Source organism: Crinia signifera, chromosome 2 (genome assembly GCF_055691185.1).
Source record: "Crinia signifera chromosome 2, ASM5569118v1, whole genome shotgun sequence".
NCBI lineage: Eukaryota > Metazoa > Chordata > Amphibia > Anura > Myobatrachidae > Crinia > Crinia signifera.
Genome location: NC_139218.1, coordinates 88,611,737 through 88,630,592, shown reverse-complemented (window position 1 = coordinate 88,630,592; position 18,856 = coordinate 88,611,737). Strand labels below are relative to the sequence as shown.

The following is an 18,856-nucleotide window of genomic DNA, read 5'->3' as shown; positions in this document are numbered from 1 at the left end:
ATATTCCATTCTCCCCTGTTGGCTTGATGTTTCTTTAACCACCGACATATATCTATATTCACATCTGTAACTTTTCTCCCCTGGTACATATACTTTTATCAACTCTCCATCTGCTGTACAAACCAAACGTGGATCCCTAGGAAATATCTGCACCTCCAGGCATCCAGTCCGGGGTGTATATGTACCAGCACATGTGTGTGCCATTAATCCTTCAAATCTGGATACCTTATTTTAAGAAATTTTTGCCTACAAGACCTGATTGGCACTGCCATTGTATATTGTACATTTATATATTGTTTTGATACTATATTATCACATCACCCTCTTTGGTAAGTGTGACGTCTTTTTAAGTGATGAAACCAAGGTTATGTTTTGAACTTATTCCTCATTTTTTTCACTCACTACTTAAATCTTTAAGTGTGCCCCAAAAAACCTACTTGGTTCATCCTCTGCCTTCCTCTTTAGACATCTCTTTTGAGTATAATGCAGGTGTGCCCAGACATTTTTAGAGCGGTTTAGAGAGGTTTTAGAGAATCTGGGAGGAGTATGGAAAAGTTTTGGGGAAAGCAATAAGCATAGTCTTGGGCATGTTGACTATAAAAAGGTTCTGAGATATCCATGAAGAGGTAGAAGAGACAGTTGTCCCCATTTTTTGGGAGTGCCAAGGCCAGTGTTACGCAGAGTTACTGGCCTTGGCTACTTATGTGAGACGGCCATTCTGAATAAACCTCAGGTATTTTAGATGGCTGATGTTCTCCCAAGTGGTCTGATGCTACATCCTCGGACATAGCAGCAGATCACGCAAAAATGTAGGATGTGTCTGTTAATACTGTACAAGACACCTCCTGCAACATTAGCCTCATCCAAAGATTGGATAGGTATTCTTTATATTTAAGTAACCTCTCATTAGTGAGCAAGATTTTCCTCAGGTCCACACAAAAGACTGGCTAATATATACATTATCACAACTCGGATTTTTCAAATATTTGAATATTCTACCCTTATACAACACTTGTGTAACTTTTTCCAAGGCCTCAGATAAACAAACTCTTAGATTTTTGTACATGCTGGGGTCAAATGGAAATCTGTTGCCACCTTAACCAAAGGAGTAAAATTACAAATAGAAAGCTAAAGTAAAATTATTAACAAGAAGAGGTTGGAGAAAGAGTAATTTGATTATTTGTAGATTGAGAGAAGATTAGATAATGGGAAGGAGCTATTAGATCAAAATTAATGTATATCTTGAGTCGGCCCGAGACGGTCTAGCGCGCAGTTAAAACCTCAAGGGCTAGTCCTCCCAACTATTATTATCCCCTTCCCGACATATGACGTATATATACGTCATATGTCGGTTGGGGGTGAATCAAGCCAGCTCACGGAGTGAGCTGGCTTGATAGAGAGCAGGTAATGGCTGTATATTACAGCCATGTCCCTGCTCTCACGGCCACGAGCGGCGAGTTCGCCGATCGCGGCCGTTTAACCCTTTAAGCACCGCGGGCAAAGCGCCCGCAGTGCTTAAATAGCTGATCGGAGGGGGGGCGCCCCCCTCCGGCGCCGATCGGGGCCCCCCGCAGCGCGATCGGAGGGTGCCGATCGGTTGCCATGGTAGCCAGGGGTCTAATGTAGACCCCTGTGCTGTCCGTGTATTCATACCTATTACATCCTGCCTCAGGCAGGATGTAATAGGAAGTGAAAAAAATCACTACGTTCAGCCATAGAGCTCTATGGCTGAACCTAGTACAGGCGATCGCGCCCCCTAGTGGTCAAGTACACTAGGGGGCCTTGTAGTAAAAGTAAAAAAAAAAAAAAAATAAAGTTTAAAAATAAAAAAAAAATAATAAAATATTAAAAGTTCAAATCACCCCCCTTTCCCCATTTCCCAAATAAAAATAAATAAATAATAAAAAAAATAAACATATTTGGTATCGCCGCGTTCCTAAAAGTCCGATCTATTAAAATATAACATTAGTTATCCCGCACGGTTAAAGGCGTAAACGGAAAATAATCCCCAACGCCAAAACTACGCTTTTTGGTCGCATCGCCTACCCAAAAAAAAATAGCTAAAAGAGATCAGAAAGTCGCCCATATCCCATAATGGTATTAATTAAAAAGTACAATTCAGCCCGCAAAAAATGAGCCCTCACCCAGGTCCGTAGGTGGAAAAATAAAAAAGTTATAAGCCGCAGAACATGGCGACGCGACGCAAATTCGAAAAACCGTAACATTTTCTATTTTTTTTTTTAGTGGTAAAATGTAACGAAAACTATATAAGTTTGGTATCACCGGAATCGTAACGACCCATAGAATAAAGATAACCCATCATTTTAAACGAACTATGAACTCCAAAAAAACCGTAACCAGCGCAAAATTGTGGAATTGCGTTTTTTTTTTTTTTTACCCCACATTGAATTATTTCCTGATTCCCCAGAATATTATACGGTATAGTAAATGGTACCATTAGAAAGTACAACTTGTCCCGCAAAAAAAAAGCCCTCATGTGTCTATATAGCCGGAAAATTAAAAAAGTTACGCTTATTTGAACACAAGGAGGAAAAAAAAAAAAAAAATTACCTTAAAAGGCAATGTCGGGAAGGGGTTAAACATGCCTTATGTCGGGTATGATTTGATGTGTAAATTTAGGAGACAGTGGTTGAGTTGTAGAGGATAAATTTACTTTATGATATGTAATATGTGTCATTTAAATATTACCTTAATTGCTGTTGGATTTTTTAAAGCAGCAGCGTAACACTGCAAAACTAAGAAACAATAACATTCCAAGGGGCAGCTCTCAAGCGTCCACGAATATCCATCAGAACCACTAAAATCCCAGTAAGCATGGTATAAAAGAAATAGAGAACAGAAACACACTGAAATAAGAATGTTAAATGCTATCCGCAAAAAAGTTTACAGTAGAGTCCCCAAAGGATAGATGACCCCCCCCCCCCCCCATTTTACATCTTCCAATGGATTTCTTTAGCCCAATTTTTTTTTTTTTACCAGACTTTATTAAAAATAACAGCATATCTCTAGTTAAATATGGTCAGAGATGGAACCAGTTAATGAAACCAGCAGAGATTACAAGGCTAATGATATTGTTGTGCTTTGTTCATTTACTTGTCAGGTTAATGCTTTGTGGGGAGTGGGCAGAACATTAGTCACTAATCAGTTGATAAATCGAAGTTCCGATTACTGTGACTTAGGGGCACATAAAGGGCCTAATTCAGGTTGGCTTGCAAAATCTCTAATGGGCAAACCTTGTGCACAGCAGATTTGGGTGGGGTGTGTTCAAACTGAAATCTAAATTGCAGTGTAAACATAAAGCAGCCAGTATTTACTCTGCACAGAAACAAAATAACTCACCCAAATCTAAAGGTGGCCATACATCTACAGATCGATTGTCAGATTGGGCTGGTTGGAACAAAAACCTGGTAGTATCTGAATGGCAGTTTGGCAGTTCAATTCAAAGCAAATGGTCAACTGTCATTTGCTCTCATCCATTACCAGGATTTTGTACCTTAACTCTCCCTGCACATGTTACATCTGCCCCACCTACAGTGTACATGTCCATTAAAGAAGGAGTTTGCTTTTGCAAACCAACCTGCATCATCCCCATAGTGTCCACCAGTGAGCAGTTTCTCCAGCATAAACCAGTGATTGTGAAATAACTTTAATTTAGCATTCATATGTAAATGTGTCTAACATGCTACCTTTGTGACAATTATATTGCCGAAAGAGCATTCATATTACATAACCTTAGCTTCTAATCTGCTCTCTTGTATGCAGATTTATTATGATGACTTTCTACTCTTTTTTTTTATACATATATAACAGACCCTGGAAGATGCAATCCTTGAAAAGCCATTTGACAAACAAGATGCCTATAATATGCTGTCAAGGTCCGTAACTAGTAAACGACGAGTTCATTTTTACCTTTCCTTACTTGAATATATTTCTCACGTGTCATCTTGAAAACAATTAAGGCAATGCATAATCAGAACATTATTCTTGCTAAAATGTTGTTTGTTTGTTTTCTGAATGGTATAAGAAAGGTAACACAAACCATTCTTTCTGCAATATCTTGTAGGTTAAGTGGCAAAGAACACAGTGTCTTTACGGGAGTTGCAATCGTGCATTGCAGAAGTCAAGATGGTATTATTTATTTTATTTTTGTAGATTTATCTTGGCAAGTTATTTAAGAACTATTAAGCCCGCTCGAAGCAAAGGCTTCGAAAGCTAGTCTTCTATCTTGTGATTGCCGCTTTGTGTGTGCATGTGGGAGAGAGAAAGAGCTGTAGTTTCTCTCGCTGCCAACAGATGGCAGTGTTTCAGTTACACATGGACACACATATATATAATATATAATTATTGTTAAGTGCCTAGAACTATTGAATTAAAGACCTGCTAGCAGTGTTTTTATTTTATGTGAAAAAAATTCCGTTGCTACATATTTCATGCCTGCTAATATAGTTATGCCCGGTACACACCAGGACGATGGTGCTCGTGAGCGGGTCATCACAGGAACGTATAACCTGCTCCCGAGCTGATGGTGCCTCCGACCTGACGCGAAAATACCCCTAATGTGATCGCGATCCAATCGCGACCCCCACCCACTACAATGGTCATTTCTGAGATCCTACCTGCAGCTGGTAGGATCTCAGAAAAGATCGACCGACCCGCACATCGGATCGGGATTGCATCAAAAGGGCAGCGAAATGGCCCAAAACACGGCCGATTTACATACAATCGGTCAAGATTGTATCTAAATTGGCTAGTTTTGGGCCATAACGTCCTGGTGTGTAGCCCACATTACAGGTTTGTCTGTGTTGAGAGAGATTACTTTGGAAGGTCCTTTTTCAGCGAAACACGTTGTTTGGGAGTTTTTGTCAATTTGTTTGTTTCCCTATCTAATTCAAGACATCATAAATTGTGTTCAATGCCAGTTCTACATTCTTTTTGTGGGTATGCCTGCCCGACAGTGGGTTTTACGACAGTCAGTATACTGGCATTGGAATCCTGATCGCCGGTAGTCCAACAAGGTTCGAGAGCAAAGAAGCCCCTTGCGGGCTTGCTGCACTCACCACTGGTTTAATTCTCCATCTATGGGGGTCGTGGACCCCCACAAGGGAGAATAGCCCCTGTCAGTCATGATCTTGACTATCTGGCATTTAAACAGTCGGGATTTGGATGTCAGTATACTGACGTCTGAATCCCGACTGTTGGGACGTCATCCGGTACCTCTTTTGTGCTGATTTTGTCTCCAGTTTTTACTGTTGGTTTAGCTGTTTTAGTATTTTTTTTTTTTTTTTTGTATTTGGATAACCAGTTTACACATTTAATGTCTGTAATTGCTACCTTATCACCCAATACTCTTTTCTCTCCCATATAAACCAAAACAGCCTAGTAAACATAGAAAAAAATTCTGATCTTAAAGTTACCGAGTAATTACTTGAAATATAGCCATATTTTGTTTCTAGACTGGTTGGTTGCAGACTGTGCTACAATGACGGTTGCAGACTGTGCTACAATGACGATTGCAGTTAAAAATTAGAATTGTATTAGGGGTTGACCGTAGAAAACTGAGGTTTGAGTACTTTTGTTTTGTTTAATTTTTATTAGTGTTATAGAGCTGGATTATGCAGACAATGTAAAACAGAAGAAATTAGCAAAACAATTTTATTATTCAAATTGAATACTATGCAATTCATCCTTCTATAACATTTTGCTATTATTTTATTAGGTTCTGCTTCTATTTACTCTAAAGGGTAGGGGACATTGGGGTAAATTCAATTGTTATTACCGCCTGATTTCCCATCTAAATGACGGGAGGTTGCAGGGCGATGCTCAATTGATGGCAGATATTGCGCTGATCGTGCTCATTATGGCTGGGTTTAGCCGTACATATAACACCCCTTTAACACCAGCCAAATTTCCCAGGTTGGGCCCGCGACAAGCGCTGGTGTGAAAGGTTCCCGGGCCAAAATTGCAGCAAAAATGGAGCAGGGTTGTTCCCGAGTTCAACCCGGGGACTTGGCCGGTGTAAAAGGGCTAGGGGGTACTTACCCGCGTTGCCGGTCCTTGGTGTGCTGTCAGGCCGGGGATCTACACAGGCGGCGGAGAGCTGTGTCCTCTGCACCCACCATCTGACCTGTCATCTGCTCCCGCTGCCTATGTGGATCCCCGGCCCGCATCGAGGACCAGCAACCGGGGTGAGTAATCGCCTCCTGACAGCCTCCTCCTGCCTCCTTCCCGCCCCTTCACACACCAGAAAATGCAGGGTCATCATCCAGGGACAATATTCTTGGGAATGTCCCTGCATTTTCTGGTGTGAAAGGGGTATAACCTAAACCCGACCAAAATAATGAGTGAGATGGAAAAGTCCCTTTTGGGTACTCAAATGGGTAACATTTCACCTATTACAGCTCAAGGGAAGGCAGAAATGCTGGTGCCAATAGCCAATTGAGTCCGATCAGAGCTACAATTGAATTGCTGTGTTGGGCGCCATCTTCTGGCAACCGGTGCTCCTAACAATTGAATTCCACCATTGTCTGCTAACATCAAGGAAAGTCTTAGTATCCTTAGCCCTTTATGTCACCTTAGACCTTTATGTCAGCATTAATCTTACTAAACATCTGCCCAATATACAGTGTAATTCACAGGCAGAAACTGCTTGGACAAATGTATGTAACCTTACAAATGATGATTTATAATTTTAATGTTCACCCATATTTATTGTTAATAGAATATTCAGTAATTTCTCATGTTTCAGATAGCCAACTGGAGACTGATATTATTGATTTTTATGAGGAAACCAAAGTGAAGTTTGCAGATCTATCAGAGGATCTTCTTTGGGAGTATATTGACAGTGGTGAGCCAATGTAAGTCCTTGTTTTTGAATAACTGTATTAGAGGACATTGTTCTGTTAGGCTACCTTTTTGCTCTGAGACCCCATCAGATAATAAAAATTATTACAGGACCTAAGAAGTTACCTCAGATTGGTCTCCACATACACAGTAGCATTGCAGAGCCACAAAACAAGTAGAATGACCGATAACGCTAATGTGACAGGAAAGTAGGGGGTAATGGGGGATGGAAGAGGCAACATCTGTGCTCAGTGATCCCCTGATTATTCAGACTCCTTGGATCACTGACTGAGATATCAGAGGAGTTATTAGCCTGACGGTCAGCAACATGGAGTCGTGACCCAATGCTGAGATGGGCAGTAACCACAGTTTGGTAACCGCTGTAGGTTATATGCACATCTTCTCTTTATGAATGCCTAAGTGAGAATCTGGAAAAAAACTGAATAATAAATATGTATTTTATCATGTTAGTTGGAATTATCACTATAAGTCAAGATATTAGCCAGTATGTTTAACAAAAAACAAAGTGATAAGGACAGCATTCAAATGTAATGAGAAGTTAATTTAAACCATCAGCTCAGTTTTTTTTTTTTTTTACCCTCTTTTCGCCCAAATGCTCATCTTAATCGATGTAACCCCCCTTGTAACTAGTCAGCCCTAGTCAGATTCCCTGGCAGAGTAGGAACCCCTCCACCTTGAGGCACCCAAGGTCAATGCAGGAGCCCAGAGACAGTCCACTGGGCTGTGGGTGGCAAGTTTATAGCATTCATTTGAGAGTTTGTGTAAAATATTATTGCTGTTAATGGTGGATGACAGGTCCCACATACAGGCCGGTAGTTGGAAAACCACAAGTAACAGTATGTGGTTGCTGGTTTCTAAAGTCCCCCTGTTTAAAAAAAAAGTCTTAAAGATAGTATGTGGGCATTGTTGAAAGTGCAAATTTAATATGCACCCTTGTACACTCACACATGCCTCCTCTTGTCCATATAGGCATCACCAATGTCTGTAAAAAAAAATCCATACTCCCCTATCCTTGGTGTAGATCACATTCTCTTCAGTCCACATAGGTATCCACGGCACCCTTGCAATTCCCATTATTGGATACAGGCCTGAATCGGGTTCACTTGCAAAAACAAATTCTCTCTCTAATGGACAAAACCATGTGCACTTCAGGTGGGGCAGATGTAACATGTGCAGAGATAGTTAGATTTGAGTGAGTTACTTTGTTTCTGTGCAGGGTAAATACTGTCTGCTTTATTTTTACACTGCAATATAGATATCGGTTTGTACTACAAACCCCATCCAAATCTAACTCTTTCTGCATGTGTTATATCTGCCTCCCTGCAGTGCACATGTTTTTGTCCATTAGAGAGAGAATTTGCTTTTGTGAGTGAACCAGAATCAGGCCCATAATGTAGTGCTTCCTACAATTGAAGCCTATGGGGACAATTTGATTGACCTCCTTCAGGGGTGCTCACTAATTGGCTGATGGCTCCTACAATGACAGGGTCACCTGGTCCCGCTCATTCGCACCGAAGAAGTGTATGTGCTTTTACAGCTATCATTGATGCCTACATGGGCAAGGGGACATGAATGGCTACAGGTAATGTAGGTAAATATATGTGAGTAGTGTTTTACAAAAACTCACACGTCAATGCTGTCAACTTAGCAGCCAGGGGTACTGAGGATAGCATTGCAACATAATGTGACTAGGACGCGCAGAGGCTGCTAATTTGATATGACACTTGTATATCTGTGTCCGAATGAGTCTCCGAACCTGTTTACGAAGTATAACATTGTAGCAGCCACAGCTTTTTTCCAATACAAGTTCTGTTCTACTCTGTATACAGACTCAGTCACAAACAATATACAAATGTTGCGTATCAAATTGATTAGCAGTCTCCTTGTTAATCCTAGTTGCATTTTCAGCAAACAAGATGGCCATTTTTAGCAGAGTTGCATGGACCATTTAAACTTGCTCACATCAGACATCTCGCACTGCATGGGGTATTGAGACTATATATAGAAAAATATTCTTTCTACAATCATCAGTATGGACATTAAGTCAATTAAATGTTGTGCCTATTTATTTAAGCTTGCATTTTGTTCAGTGACTTGCAGTTTTACTAAAATAATGTTTTTGTAGGGACAAAGCAGGTGGCTATGGGATCCAGTCTCTTGGAGGAATGTTAGTAGAGAGTGTACATGGAGACTTCCTAAATGTAGTTGGTTTTCCCCTGAATCACTTCTGCAAAAAACTTGTAGAGCTCTACTACCCACCACCTAAACAAGTCATTCAGAGGGTAAAGCATGACTCTATTCCTTATGTTGAGAGCTTTGAGAACCTCAGTGATGTGGAAAAAGACTGCTCTTCACCCATCAAGACTCATGAGAGGAAGAAAGGGCTTAAGAACTTAGCCTGTAGTTCTGGATCCCTTTTACCATGTACTACAGTGCTTCAAAATGGCATTGAAGAAAGGACTAAACAGAAGCAACTACCCTCAAAAATAAATGAACTTCTGGATGGCTTTAAAGCATCTAAGGTACTGTTTTTTTTTTTTTTGCTTTAAAGATTTCTAATATTTTAAAGATGTACAAACCAAAAGGTGCTATTACGTGGCATGGTTTAGGGGGAAAGGCCACCAAGGGCTATTCTAATCATTACAAAATATAAACAGCAGCTCTATAAAGCATTCCAAGAACCAGGCGAAGAAAAGGGAATTGCTCCTTTGTTGGGACACTTTGTAATTAAGGGGTACTTTTTTCCTAGCAGGGTGCCCAGATTTCCTACGGACGCTCAGTAGTTAATTTAGTTAATTTATTCACTGCACCCTGAGTGAAATCGCATTGCATGGCCCTTTTTTGTGGCATGAGATGAGATGTGCGATATGCGATCTCAGTAGTTCATATGGTAAAACACATAAAACACCACCACTCTCCACCCCGAAACGTGGCGAGCACAGCGGAACGCGTCCTCCGCCCTTTTCATACCCCCACTATCCACGTCGGCGTGGAGTTGATTTTATATAGTGTGGAAAGCGGGCGCGGAATACATGTAAAGTAATCCACGTACGCTCGCCACGCTTCGGGCTCGGTTGCTTGCTGCGCTCGCCACACTATATAAAATCAACTCTACGCCGACGTGGATAGTGGGGGTATGAAAAGGTCGGAGGACTCTTTCCGCCACCCCTCGCGGGGCTCGCTGCGCTCGCCACACTTCGGGGTGATGTGGAGAGTGGTGCTGTTTTAGGTGTTTTACCATACGAACTACTGAGATCTCACCTCACATCTCACCTCACATCTCACCTCACACCTCACATCTCATGCGATGTGCGATGCGATTTCACTCAGGGTGCAGTGAATAAATTAACTTAATTAACTACTGAGATCGCATTGCACACATCGCAAGGCACAAAAAGCCATGCGATGCGATGTGCAATGCGATTTCACCACGCAGAATAGCCCACTAAGCAAATAGCGGTACTTGTGTAGTTTCACGGCGCCAATAGATCGCATGCGATTTGACATCCGATATTTCATTACCCCACTATCCACTAGGGCAGTGGTTCCCAACCCTGGTCCTCAAGTACCCCCAACAGTGCACATTTTCCAGGTCACCTGGCAGGTGCACTCATTATTCAGGCACATTTGAAAAGATCCACAGGTGGAGCTAATTATCTCACCTGTGATTCTGTGTGGAGACCTGAAAAACATGCACTGTTGGGGGTACTTGAGGACCAGGGTTGGGAATCACTGCACTAGGGCGTGGAGTTGATTTTACATATATAGTGTGGCGAGCGCACCGAGCCCGAAGCATGGCGAGCGGACACGGGTGTTGTTTCAAAGCGACTCACGATATTGCATACCATTTGCATGCAATTCCGTCAAATACATTCCATGGCCCCTCGCTTCGGGCTCGCTGCGCTCGCCACACTATATAGAATCTACTCCACGCCCTAGTGGATAGTGGGGTAATGAAATGGATAGTAAATCGCATGCGATATCAGATGTCAAATCGCATGCGATCTACTGGCGCCGTGAAACTACACAAGTACCCAAATAGCTTAGTGGGCGCCCTGCTAGGAAACAAGTACCAATTAAGGTATAGCTTTGAAGCTGTTTGCAACCCACGTGCGAACAAATGCACAAATGTACTGTATGCAGTATGAGGTGACATTGTATAAAATACACAAAGAATGAAATTTAATAGGATGAGAGATTCAAAGAGTAAGAGATTTGAAAAGAAATCTCCAGTTTTTTAAAGCGGCAATCATTTACACTGCAAAATGAGTTTGATTTTGCAGTGTAAATGATTGCCGCTTTAAAAAAACTGGAGATTTCTTACCAAATCTCTCACTTTCTGAATCTCTCATCCTATTAAATTTCACCCCTAATGTAGTTTATGGTGCTCACAGATATATCTGATACAATGGGCGGTATTCAATGTGAATACCTGCGAGGTGCAGCGAATCCTTTTTTGGATTCGCTGCACATTCGCCACGTTCCGGAGCCGGCGGGCTCCGGTATTCAACGAGTCAGGGGCAGCGAGACCCTGACTGGCGAATATGAGCTCCTGCGGCGATTGCCGCAGGGAGCCTGAGGACGGTGCCAGGCAGAGAGATGGTAGTCTCTCTGCCTAGCCCAGACCTTTGTGGGGGGTTAGGTGGGCTCCCCGGGTGCCAGGCAGCACAGGCTGCCCCCCCCGGGGGTGCCAGCAGGGGGGCGTATATTCACTACACACGATCGTAATGATCGTGCAGTGAATATATGAATATGTAATGAGCGGCTCGGCTCCGGCGCCCCCTGCTGGCTGCTGTGTAAAATAAATAAATAAATAAAAATATATATATTATTTTTAAAATTAAATATATATTCATGTGCTTACAGCACATGAATAAAAATAGCATGCCCCTCCTCAGAATAAAATTCCTGATTTTTTTTACACCAAATGTAAAAAACAAAACACTTTATTTTAAAAGTTCACATTCCACTTCACCATAAAAAGATAGCGATTGCTACTCGGTGAATCATGGCGAAAAAAACCTTCAAATGTATTCGCCATGTGGTCATTGAATAGGGTGATTCACCGTTTTTGTCAGAAATTCGCCAAACAGCACAAATTCGCCATAAAAACCTGGCGAATCAGGCTCATTGAATACCGCCAATAGTGATACTAGTCAGTGCCCTTTAGTGTCAGGGACCCACCAAATGAGGTCACCAAGTTGCAATTGGTGGGCCAGTATTTTCAGACATTTTTGGGATATTTACAAGATTATCACTTGGAGAATGCAAATGTCAATTTATACACTACACACATATTAACGTATGTCATGTTAAATGCATATTTATTATTTGTAACTAAAAGCAATATACTGTAGCACCCACATTGATTTTCTAGAGTCTCATTAGCTGATCACTGCTGCGTGGACAGTTGAATGTAAAAGGAAGTCATTGCAGTTACTAGACAGACTTCTTCTTTTGTGCTTTAAGCAAGACTATGGGCTAAATTTACTAAATATTCTAAAAATGAAAAGAGGTGATGTTGCCCAGATTCTAGCTATCACTTTCAAGGAGGCAATAGAGAAATAATGGACAGAATCTGAATCGTAGCTTCATTTATAGATGTTTTAGTGAATATACCCTTACTATCCTACAGATTCTGGGCAAGATGTAATAGGGTGCGATTTATTTTAGACTGCTTAAATCTGCACATGACAATTTTTAGACCAAGCCAGAAATCACTTGCAGTTTCTGGTGATTTTCTTAGTAATGGGAGTGTGCATTTTTGTGCAATTTTTTTTTTTAACCCCTTCCCGCTGCAGCCTGTTTTTGCCTTCCTGACAGAGCCCTTTTTTTCAAATCTGACATGTATCACTTAAGTGGGGATAACTTTTTTTTGCTTTTACTTATCCCAGTGATTTTGAGATTGTTTTCTCGTGACACATTGTACTTTAAGTTAGTGGTAAATTTGGGTCGATACAGTCTGTGTTTTTTTTGTGAAAAATACCAAAATGTCGTAAAAAAATGGAAAATTTAGCAATTGTAGGTGAAATTTCATAAATATCCTATATGTGGCCCTAGTGTGCACGTTGACCAAACCACAGGCTTCATAATAGAAGGAGCACCTACTTGATTTTGGAGCCTCCTTTTTATGAGAATATTTTTTAGGCACCATGTAGGTTTCTAGGCACCATAAGATGCTAAAAGTTTGGAACCCCCCCACAAGTGACCCCATTTTGCAAACTACACCCCTCAGGGAATTCAACTAGGGGTATAGTGTACATTTCAAACCCCCAGGGGTTTCACCAATTGTGGTACAACTGGGCAGTGAAAATGAAAAATTAAATTTTTTACACAAAAATGCAGTTCTGGCTCAAAATTTTTCATTTTCACAAGGAATGAAGGAGACAAAGCACCCCAAAATCTGTGCCCCAATTTCTCCCGAGTACGGCAATGCCTCACATGTGACCAAAAAATACCATTTGGGTGCATGGCAGGACTCAGAAGGGAAGGAGTGATATTTGGATTTTGCAGCACAGATTCTGGTGGAATGTTGGTGGGTGCTATGTCGCATTAGCAAGACCCCCGAAGCACCAATACAGTGGAACTCCCCCACAAGTGACCCCATTTTGCAAACTACACCCCTCAGGGAATTCAACTAGGGGTATAGTGTACATTTCAAACCCCCAGGGGTTTCACCAATTGTGGTACAACTGGGCAGTGAAAATGAAAAATTAAATTTTTTACACAAAAATGCAGTTCTGGCTCAAAATTTTTCATTTTCACAAGGAATGAAGGAGACAAAGCACCCCAAAATCTGTGCCCCAATTTCTTCCGAGTACGACAATGCCTCATGTGTGACCAAAAATTGGCAGGACTCAGAAGGGAAGGAGTGATATTTGGATTTTGCAGCACAGATTCTGGTGGAATGTTGGTGGGTGCTATGTCGCATTAGCAAGACCCCCGAAGCACCAATACAGTGGAACCCCCCCACAAGTGACCCCATTTTGCAAACTACACCCCTCAGGGAATTCATCTAGGGCTATAGTGTACATTTAGAACCCCCAGGGATTTCACCAATTTTGATACAACTGGGCTGTGCAAATGAAAAATTACATTTTTTACACAAAAATGCAGTTCTGGCTCAAAAATTTTCATTTTCATAAGGTATGAAGGAGAAAAAGCACCCCAAAATCTGTGCCCCAATTTCTCCCAAGTATGGCAATGCCTCATATGTGACCAAAAAATACCAGTTGGGTGCATGGCAGGACTCAGAAGGGAAGGAGTGATTTTTGGATTTTGCAGCACAGATTCTGGTGGAATGAATGGTGGGTGCTATGTGGCATTAGCAAGACCCCCGAAGCATGGTGAAATGATGAACCTAATAATCCATAGATGTGTGGTATATTTTAAAACACTCCTTTATACATAGGCCGGGTTTGTCGGGGCAAGTTTCACAGTGGAAAATAGTATCCTTTCTTATTCCCTTTTTATAGCAAACTTTGCACCTTTTTTGTGTCCTGCCCTTTTTTGCAGTGGAGGGGATTTCGTTAGGAAAATGCTGCCCTGGTACAATACGGGGGCCAGTACTAGAAGTATTGGGGCCCTCTGCCTGCTGGTTCCCAAATATTAGGCCCTTTATGACTTCCTCTTGAAAGTGCATAAATGTCCCCCTCTGGCTGGTAGAACGGAATATCACGTAAGCGTTATACAGTGACATCTGGATGATATACACGGCCAGATTCTTGTACCAGAAGCAACGTGGGTGTAAAAACAAAACCCCACTGCACTCTCCAAAAAAAAAACAATTTAAAAAACTGCAGAAAAAAAATTATATCAACCCTGTGCCAAAAATGCTGTTCAGTGATGTATGTCACTGATCAGCACTCAGCGGCCACAGGACACCCACAAAAGCAACGTGGGTGTAAAAACAAAACCCCACTGCACTCTCCAAAAAAAAAAACAATTTAAAAAACTGCAGAAAAAAAATTATATCAACCCTGTGCCAAAAATGCTGTTCAGTGATGTATGTCACTGATCAGCGCTCAGCGGCCACAGGACACCCACAAAAGCAACGTGGGTGTAAAAACAAAACCCCACTGCACTCTCCCAAAAAAAAAAACTGCAGATCAGTGATGCAGTGATGCAACACTGATTAGCAGTGAGGGGCAGCAGGCACACAACTGTGGGTGCAACCTGACAGGGTATATATATAAAAAAAAAACCCTGGACCCCAAAAAAGGTGCTGATCACTTAGTTTATACTGATCAGCACAAAAGGGGGGGCAGCAGGGGGGGCGGCAGTTAGTTGCACAGGCAGCACAACCTTTGGTGCAACTGACAGGTATATATATAAAAAAAAAAAACCTGCACCCCCAAAAAGTTGCTGATCAGCACAGATATACTGATCAGCACAAAAGGGGGGGCAGCAGACACAAAATATAGCACTCTCTATCACTGTCTGTCACTATCTCTCACTATCTCTCACTATCTCTCACTATCTGTGACTCTATGACACTGCAGCAGCAGCACACAGGAAGTCACAAGATCCAGGAAGCATCCAGCTGCTGGCAGCACGCTACCAGCGGTGATCAGGTAAGTATCAGGCAAGGATCAGGTCAGTATATCACGACAGATTGGCACGGTGACCGCTCTGCACGCAATTCCAGACCGGAATGGCGTCTGCAGCGCAGTCACCGTTAGTTTAAATCACGCGCCATGGCTGTGATTGGTCCGACGGACCAATCACAGCCTTTGGGGCAGGTGGGGTGAGGTGTGGTCATCACCGGTGACCCCCTCACGCCCCCCCCCACCCGGCGGTGATTGATCCCTGTGTTACCGAGCGTCTGATTCGCCGGTAACACAGGAAAACGCTGCGACTGGCTGTTCACATTGAAGCGATCGCCGACGGGGGGCAGGCATCGCCGCCCCCCCTGGGCATGCAGGGACATGTCTGCTGTCAGGGACAGCAGACATGTTTAAACTGTAGACGCGGTGACAGTTTAAAGTCATGACGTATATATACGTCATGTGTCGGGAAGTACATCCCGGCCATGACGTGTATATATACGTCAAATGTCGGGAAGGGGTTAAAGAAACGGGAGGGTTAGGTTTTTGGTAAAATTTTTGAAACAAAATCTCGTTGAGACCCCCCCAGCATAACCAGCCCTAGGCTCTTTGAGCGAGGTTTGGACCTAGTTATTGATTTGGTTCTCAAACTCTGTCCCCGGGACCCCACACAGTTCATGTTTTCCAGGTCGCCTGTTGATTTTTTAAATGTTAAAGTTAGTAATACACAGTACTCTTACTAGGTAACCTGGAACACGTGACCTGTGTGGGGTCCTGAGGATTGAGTTTGAGAACCACTGGTCTAAAACAATGATGGTGATTTTAATATTTTAATATATTTTACATTTCTATGTGGCGGATTTGGTTTTAGTAACTTGTCAGGGGTTATGGTAAAACATAGACTGACTCATGATAGACAGTCATATGGTCGGCCACTAATGCTCAACAGTCACAAGGTCTACAGGGTCTAAAGGTCGACAGGTAAAAGGTCGACATGGTCAAATGGTTGATATGGAAAAAGGTTGACCTGAGTTTTTAGGGTGTCTATGTTGACATAGGTCGATAAGTATAAGGGTACCGCTTGCCCTCGCCATGCTTCGGGCTCGCTGCGCTCGGCACACTATTTTATTCTCTAATGCACATGTCGGCTGAAAAATTTGACCATGTCGACCTTTTGACCTTGTCGACCTTGTGACTGTCTACCAATAGTGGTCGACCATATGACTGTCTATCATGAGTCAGTCTATGATCAGTCAAGTTACCTATTCGAAAGGAATTACTATGCACCTCCTAATATATTTAGCCCTATTATAAAAATACACCTAGATTTATCATGTGATGCGGTATTGGAGGTTCTATGAATTTATCAGCTATTCTCTATCCAAGTATGATAGATACAGTAATACACCCACCAATACAGAAGCGGAAACCATTTTTTTTTAATATGAACCAGGTTCAATGCTCACCTCTATGGGGGTGCAAAGTAAAAGGATCCTGCGGTGTGCCATCATTACCTGAATTAACATTCCGTTACGGCAGCCTTTTAGGCTTTGCATTGAGTTTACTTGCCCTAGTTGGTGTGGTGTGCACCACAAGTCTGATAATAATGTTTTAACACAGTAACAAAAGCAAGGACATTTGTTACGGGATGTGCAGAGAGTAGATTTGAGGGAGTTTTTTGTTTCTGTGTAGGGTAAATACTTGCTGCAATTTAGATTTCAGTTTGAACACAGCCCCATCTGCAGTGTAGCATGGTTTTGGCTGCACTAACAGGTCCGAATTAGGCCCACAGTCTGAGTACACCGGAGGTGTGGCATGCCAGTTCAACTCAGGACTTTTTTTTTTTTTAAACCGCAATAGTTTACAATGCAAAACCAAATGATTATAGCTTTTACAAAAAATAAAAAATACATTTGAGTTTGGCTGGTTTTCTGCAGCTCCGGCTATTTTGGTATTGATGTTACAGTTTAAAAAAAAGCTTTATCTTTACACCACAGCTAGCTATGCAACATGACGATCAGGTGATGGGCACTGTCATTGGATGTAAGCAAGCACACAACACATGCTTTTATTAGATTTTTTCTAGCACTTTTGAGTAAACCTGATTTACAAATATTTGTTTACTTTCATTGGTGAGGTTCTAGCCATAGCATTTTAATTAGAAGCATCAAATTGAATTGGGTTACTGTGTATCGTTTTAGGCACCAGGTTATTTCCTTTTGTGTATTTCTTAGATTCCTTCCACGATACAAGCTTAAACATACCCAGGTGCCCAAATATAAGGTTAGCTGTGTTCTCTCTATTACTTATAGCAGGGGTCTTCAACCCATGGCCCGTGGGCCACGAGTGGCCCGCGGAGCTGATCTCAGTGGCCCCCTGCCCGCCGGCCCGCCATGCACAGGATTTTTATTTTTTTTTAAGTAAAGGAAAATGCTGCCGAGGGAGGCAGTGTAATGGAGTCCCGCCTACCCGATTTCCATTGGCTGCAGGCAGGGCAGAGGAGTGGATCCAGCGCGGCTGAGGGAGGAGGAGGCATGTCTGGTCACGAGCTGGGAAGTTGGGACCCGGCGAAGCTGCGGGAGGAGGAGACGCAGCTGGCGGAAGCAGGGGACCCGGCACTGGAACTGCAGGAGGAGGAGGCACAGCTGGCGGAGGGGACCCGGCGAAACTGCAGGAGGAGGCATGGATGGTGGAAGCAGGTGACCCGTCAAAGCTGCAGGATGAGGAGGTACATCTGGCCGGGAGCAGGGGACCTGGCAAAGCTGCAGGCATTACTGGGGGCATTGTGTGTGGGGCATTACTGGGGGCATTGTGTGTGAGGGGCATTGTGTGTGAGGGGCACTGCTGGGGCATTGTGTGTGAGGGGCACTGCTGGGGCATTGTGTGTGAGGGGCACTGCTGGGGCATTGTGTGTGAGGGGCACTGCTGGGGCATTGTGTGTGAGGGGCACTGCTGGGGCATTGTGTGTGAGGGGCACTGCTGGGGCATTAGGTGAGGGGCACTGCTGGGGCATCATATGTATAAGCAGGAGTACTGCTGGCATTATGGTCTGTGGCATAATGGGCATCAGTGTGGGGCATAATGTGCAATGGGCATAATTTTGTGTGGATTAATGTGTAATGGGCATCACGGTGCGGCATAATGTGTAATGGGCATTATGGTGTATGACATAATGTACAACAGGTATTACGGTGTGTGGCATAATGTCTAATGGACACTATGGTGTGATGCACAATGTGTAATGGGCATTACGGATAAACAGTGTAACAGTGTATATTGATTTAAGTAGCCTTTCATTGTTTGGGTTTGATCTGTGAGGCATACTATTTCACTGTGTGGGCCTTCATGTTTATATGTCACTGTGCAGCCTTCAGTTAACTTAAGCGTGTGAGGACAAAGACCATTCCTGCGGTAACCAATGTCTGGTC

General features: G+C 42.7%; 1 protein-coding gene across 2 annotated transcripts in view; it reads left to right on the top strand.

Moving 5' to 3' along the window:
- ASMTL (acetylserotonin O-methyltransferase like) overlaps window positions 1–18,856 on the top strand; it is a 62,944-nt gene that overhangs the window by 19,388 nt on the left and 24,700 nt on the right. For both annotated transcript variants that reach the window (XM_083172536.1, XM_083172535.1), the window contains 4 exons: window positions 3,832–3,896; window positions 4,085–4,149; window positions 6,767–6,875; window positions 9,008–9,404. In XM_083172536.1, the coding sequence (XP_083028662.1) occupies window positions 3,832–3,896; window positions 4,085–4,149; window positions 6,767–6,875; window positions 9,008–9,404 (636 nt within the window). The remainder of the gene's footprint in view (window positions 1–3,831; window positions 3,897–4,084; window positions 4,150–6,766; window positions 6,876–9,007; window positions 9,405–18,856) is intronic.